The sequence below is a fragment of the Poromitra crassiceps genome, assembly GCF_964638095.1.
Source record: "Poromitra crassiceps genome assembly, chromosome: 12".
Taxonomy (NCBI): domain Eukaryota; kingdom Metazoa; phylum Chordata; class Actinopteri; order Beryciformes; family Melamphaidae; genus Poromitra; species Poromitra crassiceps.
In genome coordinates, this window is record NC_139632.1 from 28,162,359 (window position 1) to 28,171,261 (window position 8,903).

At 42.4% G+C, this 8,903-nt stretch overlaps 1 protein-coding gene across 1 annotated transcript in view; it reads left to right on the forward strand.

Moving 5' to 3' along the window:
- The window catches only part of ccdc50a (coiled-coil domain containing 50a), a 31,066-nt gene extending 23,273 nt beyond the window's left edge, over window positions 1-7,793 (forward strand). Inside the window, exons 7-11 of the mRNA XM_083647840.1 lie at window positions 1,403-1,447; window positions 3,045-3,194; window positions 3,417-3,499; window positions 3,627-3,742; window positions 4,631-7,793. Of these exons, the coding sequence (XP_083503966.1) occupies window positions 1,403-1,447; window positions 3,045-3,194; window positions 3,417-3,499; window positions 3,627-3,742; window positions 4,631-4,650 (414 nt within the window). The 3' untranslated portion in view covers window positions 4,651-7,793. The remainder of the gene's footprint in view (window positions 1-1,402; window positions 1,448-3,044; window positions 3,195-3,416; window positions 3,500-3,626; window positions 3,743-4,630) is intronic.
- Window positions 7,794-8,903: the final 1,110 nt, after the last annotated feature.

Consider the following 8,903-nt stretch of genomic DNA (forward strand, 5'->3'; position numbering starts at 1 on the left):
CACTAAGTGGCGACAGTGCTCTCCAGACTAGAAAAAGCCGAGCCAAAACTGCAGGGGAACGCGCGAGGAAACCATTCTCTCATACTGTAAAATGGATTGGCGAAAACGCTTTCGCTTTCGCGCATTATCGCGCTGGGAGCTGGTGGTGGGGGATTGCAAATTTGCATAATAGATTATGCGTGCAACACACTTTGAAACACCCGCAGAAAGCCCACAATTGCACGCAGCTTCATTGCAGCTGAGCTCACAACCGAAACGACTCATGCAGACTCGCCCAAAGAGCAGCCGCCAGCAGCCAGGCAGCACAGACAGGCAGAGCCTCGCTTGTGACAAACGCTGCAAAGCCACCAGAGACACACCCACGGAGGGAGGAGTTTGAAGGAGAGGAGGGTTTCCTGCTGCTATGGAGGAAATTACTGTTCAAAACTATTGTTTAGATGTCTGACGTCTTACGCCAAAAATAAATGGTTAAAGTGACTGTTCTATCGAATTTCACAAAAAGCCATTTATCTCAGAATAAATTTTCAGACGCTGAAACCATGCTGTATTCTACTGCTAATGCCTACATAACTACTAACTCTACAAACTAACTCTTTTAGACAGAGAAAGCACACATTCTATTAGTTCTTTTGAGATCATTTGTGTTCACAAAATCTTAGCAGAAAAGAATCCTCGGCTCTTGAAAGATGAGCCAGAATCCTCAAAAAAAAAACTTGGCAGAACCTACCTACAGTATTGAAAAAACGGCTGGCAGTGAATGTGTTAAGAAAGAGATCTGAACATGGCTACTGTGCATGTTAAAGGTGCACCTGTATCTGCTAAGAACCAAAAGCCTGCCTCAAATACTAGTACTTTGTATTGCTGAAAGCTACAAAGAACAAGAGCGGAGTGCTAGCACACAGCTCTCTGTTAATGCTGGAATGCTATTTATCTCTTAATTGCAGTGTAAAATTATACCAGTATTCAGCTTTCTGTGGAACAAAGTTGTTGGCTATAGTACAAAAATAGGAATAAGGAAAAATAGAACCACTTGCTTTTCAAAAGAAGGTATAAGCTCATCTCCACTGTAGATGATGTGTCAGTTTGGTTCAGCAAAGTCCACATTGCCTTTGGCCTATTTGTATAAATAAATTAATGTTACATTTCAACCGAGACAGACTGTCGTAAGTTATTTTGGCCCAAGTTTCAACAGCTGCAGGCGATTGGACAGAAACAATGGAGTACCATGATGTGATGAAACGATATAACTTCTAAGTTGTAAATGCCTTTGAAGCCATATATGTCACACAAGTGTATTGAAAGGGCTCCATCTCAGACAGTCACCTCCCATGTTACATAATGAGAGCACGAACAGAGTTTTCCGGAGGAAAAAATATGACTGATTGTTGTTTTTTGGTTTCAGGCTAGTAAGACAGACAAGCGTGCGGCCCAAATGGCGCAGGATGAGGTGAGTGGGTGCCAAGTCTGGAAACCTTCTGTCATTCGTCTTCTCATTCTGTCTGCCCTCCACTTTCTATCCTTTCATTTCCTGTGCTCAGCCAATTATATCACACCAGCTTGTTTCTAGTTTTATAGTCGTATAACCCGGACTCAGCACACACACACACACACACACACATGCCTTTTTTTTTCTTTTTTTTTTACAGTTCTGCTCCAAGAATGTATTGGTAGAATCTATTGCTGTACAAGTGACATAATGGTTATGTCAAATGTCATTATGCCATAATGGTTATTCAGAATCAGAAAAAGTTGATTGATCCCTGAGGGGAAATTGGGACATGCTACAGTTGCTCATACTCAGGCATGGAAAAATATCAACATAAACATCAAACATTAGAAGAGACATAGGACTGTTCCATACAATGAAATAGAATACAATAGAAGTGGCATAGCCTATGTACAGTAAAGTGTCACAAAAATGTTTGCCTTCTCCATCAGTCATTCTCAAGTACCAGTATGTAACTTTTGTAGTGCAGAACCTTTGTCTCCCCCTACTGGAGTTTCTAGCAGTGAGAGAACTTGCGCTGCGTCCATGTGGTGTTGAATTAGTTCCTGACCGTTTACTTTGCTCTTTGTTGTCACACAAAAAACTGGAAACAGCTTCAACCTGTTGTTTAAATGCTCTGAGCAATAAAATACAACATGTCATCTTTGTAGCGTCCATGTTGTTTCATGAAGAACACACCGAGGAAGAATGACCTCAGTTCCAAACTTGGGAAATGGGGCAATCCGGGCATGACTGAATTATTTACCCCATTCAAGTTAGCAGAAGGCTAACCAGAAATTAGCCGGCTAGGCTGGGTGGAAGTCTGGTGCGCATGCTCCAGGTCAGCGGTGCCGGAATGTCACTGGACAACAACAGATTGAAAGCTCAGTGGTTAGCACTGTTGCCTCACAGCAAGAAGGTCCGGGTTCGAACCCCGGTCCGTCCCGGGTCCTTTCTATGTGTAGTTTGCATGTTCTCCCTGTGTTTGTGTGGGTTTTCTCCGGGTGCTCCGGTTCCTCCCACCACCAAAAGGCATGTATGTTAGGGTAAATACTCCTGTCAGTGCCCCTGACCAAGGTACTGGCAAAAGAACTGGAGTTGGTTCCCAGGCGCTGCACTGCGGCTGCCCACTGCTCCTAGTTCTAGGAAGGTTCCTAGTAGAGGATGAATTTCCCCATTGGGATAAATAAAGGATAACTTAACTTAACTTACTGTAGAATACAGAGAGTTATCTGGCAGTGATGGGGTAATCAACATTGTGGGAACTCATTTGGCAATGGCCTGAATGTAACGGACGTTCTTCTACAATATATGTAAAAGTTAGGCACTTTAAATAGATGCATTGCTAAAAGTGATGTTTTCAGAATATTTTATTGATCCCTGGGTAGAAATGTTGCCATCATACAGCAGTGAAAAAACACCATAAATATGCAGTGACAAGAAATAGCACGGTTGACGTGTTGCTCGCCGCACAGTAGCATGAAGAAGGAGGAGGTGTTTCTGTGGTTGTGTGCGTTCTCCAGATGATGTGCTGAAGACTGATGTCTTTCTCCGGCAGGAAATCGCCCGGCTGATGATGGAACAAGAAAAGAAGGAATTCAAGAAGAATCGAGAGAGGGAGAAAGAGAGGGAGCGGGAGAAGGAGAAAGAGAGGCTGGCCATGGACAGGATGGCAGGGGACAGGAGGAGGCAGGAGGCAGACTACAGGGTGAATGTCTTCAACCATACTGCTTTTTTTAAATTCACTTTGTGGTCAGCAGCCAATTATTTCTGGAGCCTATGAATTTTATCTTGTTATTTTCCATTAAAGTCCATCTGTGATTTTACTCACATTTCCACTACGGCACAAGAGCCATGTTTTTTTTTGGCTGCCGCGACAGACAGCCTGAACAGACCAGCGGTTAAACTGTTTTCCACTGTTGCTTTCCAGCCAAACGCAGAGGAGGTCGTCCGACCCAGATCACGAGACGAGCAGGAATACCAGAGGCAGAAGAACCACAACAAGCCTGCCAGGTACAAGACTCCTTACTAAAAGATAATGATAGGCTATAGCTTGACAAAGCCAAACAGTTGAAACTCCAGTGGTAAGCTCCGCCATTGACTAATGTGCTCACTCTCCATCTCTGTCTGTCCTTCTCAGGCCTCCTCAGCCCCGCACACACGACTATGAGAATGTGAACTCCAGCAGCGGCTATGGCTACTCAGACAACCCCTTCACCCCCCGCGCCCCCTCTAGACCCGAGGCTGCTTACAAAGGCATGTACCCCTGAGCTCCAGGCTTCCTCATACAGTACAGTACCACCTGATGACATTAGAATGTGTTACATTGTAGTTCTAATATACCACCTGATGACATTAGAATGTGTTACATTGTAGTTCTTGGTGGCTTGATATGATCCCGTTCACCTGGTATTATTAGTCATGAGTATCCTGAATATCATGCAAATGCACTGGAAAGGAAGTAGAGATTTAGATTCTTCTGGAGCTTGAAGTCCACAGAGGATAGGAAGGTGCAAATGGATTTCCTCTCCTCACACAGTCCTCCATAATTTATCAATCCAGAAAACACAATCTTAGCAAATCATTATTTAACAATAATGTTAATGTCTATTCTCTATCACCAATTGATAAATAGTGATTAAACCAGTTCATGAAACTGTAGATTAGCTGTTCTGCACTGGATTGCACCAGCTCTGCGTGAGTTCAAACGTAGCCTAGTTTGAGTGTAAAGTCTGATTAAGTCATTACTAAAACTATAAATATCGTGCGATTTGCACGCTCATTGCATTGAAATGCACAGTTGGGCAGTTGTGCAGCGCGCAACTTCTCCACCTTATTATAGTAGTGAGATTTAGCACCAACTGAAATAGTTCCAAAGTGGGCATACTGTAAAAGTCACAACTTAAATCTTACGCTTACTTAGCACTTAGTAGGTGTAAAGTCCTCCATAAACTAGCGGTTGGCAACAGAAACTCAAAATTCTTCCATAGACAATCAAAGCAAAAGGATGTCACAGTCCAGGCCACACCAGTCCTGGACACCAGAGCAATAACTGCTTAGCACCAAAGATGTCACCACATGTATAAAACAAAAAACAAAACAAAAAGCTTGACACCAGCTCTCTGTCTCTCTCATCTTTTCTAGGTGCCTATTACAGGCAGTGACTCAGGCTCCCTACGTCACCCAGCCATACTGTCAGTGTCACTTCTCCTTTTGACACTTTATTTTTTATTTTTTATCTTTTTGTCGCCTTTTTCTATTTTTCTCCTGAACCATTCACACTCTGTTGACCAAGAGAGTTGGGACAAGCTAATGAGTTGGCAATGGGATTTTTCCACCCTCCAAAGGCCTGGAGTTTAGAAAGTGGGTGTCTACGAGTGCTGGAACCTCGCTCACCTCTCCTTTTTATTTGTATTTTATTTTATTTTATATTTTATTAATATATTTGTTATTTCTTTTAACTGGCTGAACACCAAGACAAGTCAAAAGAGCAGCCTTGTGAACTCCATGGTTGTTGGCTGTTGAAGTCTCTTGCTGTGGTCACCAGGGCTCTTCTAAGCCCCCCCTGCTGGATATAACCTTGCAGTCTGTTTCCTCAGCACTCTGTGTGGGATGTGCCTGTGTTTGATCCAACATGGCTGCTACAGTGTCTTAGATGCTTTGTGCTCCCGGGCTGCAGCTCTGTCCACTTCTTACGCTGTGCAACAAAGGCTATCCAGGCGCCCGGCCATGTGCCACACTGCATATGACAGAGTGCCAAAGTCACGCCCTCTTCGGGGGTTCCGCATGGGACCAAAGGGATTTCATTCCCCATTCAGTTTTCCATGGACGTTTTGAAAAATGCTCATAAAAAGAGTTTTACTTGGTCAAACCAAGTGATTAAGCTTATTCAGAATCAGGAGAGAAATGGAACATTTCACTCAGACCTTTTCACCTTTTTCTTTATTTTTTTTTATTTTTTTGCTGTGACCAGTCATGGTCCCAGCTCTATAAGTCACTCTGTTGGTTGGTCCACCAAAAATGTTGGTCCACAAAATCAATGTCAATGGAGTGGATGATGTCACACAAATTCGCATATCTGCTCGCAACTATTGCAAATTTGTGCTTGTTTTGTTTTGTTTGTTTTTTGTCCTAGTGAAATGTTCTATGTTCTCTCCTGATTGTGAATATAGCTGAATGGCATCATGGTTTGACTAAGTCAAATTCTTTTTATCAGGATCTTTTGTAAAGTCTATGGAAAAATTAATGGGGAATGAAATCCCCTAGGTCCCATGCCGAACCCGGAAGCGGGCATGACTTGGCACTCTATTCCTTTCGAAGGATTTTGTTTCTATGGTTTTATTCACATAAAACAACAAACAAACCTATATCAACATGCTGGGTGTTTTGGCTTACATGTTTACCACTTTCCAATCCAGTGGAGGTGGTGCTTTGTGATGATCCATGGACTTATAGCTGGCTGTAGGCTGTCTTCTCCTGCTTGTGACGGGCATTTTTTAACCTCACCGCCCTTATATCGAGAACGTGGCACAAGCAGAGGGGCGATTACCGTTCTGTGTATGACGTATGATGTGTTTCTATGTGCATGCTTACTGAAAGTGTACAACTGTTGTACATGCATTTCTGCTCTCTTCTCAAAATTATCTGGCTCCCTCTTCATTGTAAACAAGGGCTATAGCCACACGAAACGCCAATAATCTCTTTGTGAATGAAACAAAATATGTGCTAAATGATATACTGCTGCAAATTATGTTACTTCTCTGCCAGTATTTGATATGGGCTTGGTCATTTGCAAAGCAAACGTAGTATAGGTCAGATGTGCGAAGCCTGTCAAAAACGGAGTGGTAACGAAATGAATGCGTGTACATTGCTGGTCTGTGTCAAAGCTTCATCCATGCTTGTGTTAACGGCACGGACGTAGTGTGATTGAACATTTGCTCTTGTTGCTTTATTTAAGTGTAAATAACGTCTGCATTTTTATTTTCCCACTGTGGACAAGAACAGGATTCTCCCTTCAGTCCCCTACTTCCTGTGTCACACTTGGTAGTTGGTATTTTAGACATTTTGTCCAGAAAGGGAGCTTTTTATTTTCTTATTGTTTATTTTTATACTGTATTTTTGTTGGACTCGGTTAGTTCCCTTAGTCCATTTCCCTAAGCTTCCCCTACGCTGTCATTTCCACCCTCTTCTCCTTTTGTCTCAGCATGGCTTCCTGCTGCAGTAAAAGCAAACATTCCCACAATGCATCTGGCTGTTGGAAATCCAGTCAGTCAAGCTCAGTCAGGAAGCTTCTGAGGAATATAGTCACACTATCAGCTGGGGAAACATCTCTGAGGAATATAGTCACACTATCAGCTGGGGAATCTTCTGAGGAACATAGTCACACTATCAGCTGGGGAATCTTCTGAGGAATATAGTCACACTATCAGCTGGGGAATCTTCTGAGGAATATAGTCACACTATCAGCTGGGGAAGCTTCTGAGGAATATAGTCACACTATCAGCTGGGGAAACATCTGAGGAATATAGTCACACTATCAGCTGGGGAAACATCTCTGAGGAATATTGTCACACTATCACCTGAGGAAACTTCTGTGGAATATAATTCTATTCAAAGGGACATATTTTAGTATGTGTTTTCACTGCTCCATGACCAGTTATTTTCTGTTCATATTGAATAAGGTGGCCATTAGAGAGCACAATCGAGCTTTATGACTTGCCTGAAGCTTTTGTACTGTATCATAGCCACAAAAGGATTCAGTCCTTGATATTTTAGACAGACCTTCACTCAAACCGTATATCGGAGCCACTTCCAAGTTCTCATGTTGAAATCAAACTAACTGTAAAGTAGCTCCTGCCATGATTCCCTTCCTGATTCAGAGAATGTTTTTATCTCCTCATCTTCTGTATTTTTCTCTCCCGCTAATCGACTCAGTCTTTATTCCGACTCAGTCTTTATCCAAGTGTGTGATGTTTGTATTGCGGAGGGCAAAGTTGCATGAGTATTTGTCGGATGTTTCGACATCTCTGATATGTGCTGATTGCTGTTGACCGAATGGGATTTGTGCCATAATGTATGATTAGTTTTTTGTTCAGGGAAATCTCAGCTCTTAAAGTTGATCTGGTTGTAGCAGAAGTACCACACCCCGCAGAGGAGGTGCTCATATTTTATTCTTTTATGAGAGCACCACCTTGTGGACATGTACAAAAGTGATCTGATCAGGATGTTTATTTGAGTGTATCTGTGGATGTTTTGTTGTACATGAATCGTTATTTTGGCTTTGAGTGCAATACAAACCGAAAATTGAGTGTTGAGTTTCAACTTTTCTTTAATCCAGGGCTTGTATGCAATCTACAAATCATCAATCAACACATTTATGTGTTGGCACTTACTGTAACACTTTTTTTTTAATGAAATGATTACAGGAATTGCATTACCTTTAGCATCTACGGTAATAAACTATCAGCATTTCCAATGGTTATGAATTTGGTTCATTCATGAAATCACATTCAGTCGCTTGAAACACCTGCTGCTGCCCAGTGCATTTTGGTGAAAACATGAAATTGTTCATTATAAGACAAAGTTGTAGCCTCAACTAACCTTGAAAAATATGGACGAAGGCTCGGGGATTTTTACAGTAATTTATTTCTTTTTTATTTTCCAATAAGAGGAAGAGAAGTGCACAAATACATCAATAACAGTTACAATACCAATTCAACAGTGTACATCTTCCTTCCCCCCATTTATTCTACCGTAATTACCCTCCCCCTAAGTGGCGAGGACTTTTACAGAATTCAACAAGTTACCGCTCCCATTAGCAGAATGCTAGTTAACCACAGATATGACACCCTGTTGTCCTGTAGAACAGGTTTACAGCATCACAAGGGGGGAAGAAATGACAGTAGCAGAGAAACTTTGATGTTTTATCTTCAGCTTGTTGAAGAGCTACTTCCAGGCTTTCACCTGCTGAAACTTGGTGCACAGACACTGCCGCTTTGGGCCTGGAGTCAATCTGCACGGCAAATGTAAGAATGATAGCCTATTGTTTACATTTTTGAGTTTTAGGCAAATCTCACTGCTGTGACCCTGGAGAGTATCACAGTTTAATTTATTTGAGGGACAATGAACGTTACTGTAAATGCACCAGTGTTAGCCAGATGGATAACTTTCAACTGCTGTCTATTGGAACTCCAGTTAGAATTGCCAGTGCCTCACACACACTGACATTATATTAACCCTAACATGCATGTCTTTGATGGTGGGAAGAAACCAGAGCACCCACAGGAACACGGGGAGAACGTGCAAACTCCACACAGAAAGGACATGGGACGGGACCGGGGTTCGAACCCATAACCTTCTTGCTGTGAGGCAGCAGCGCTAACCACTAATCATTTGGACCAGGAGCTTCTGTGAATGA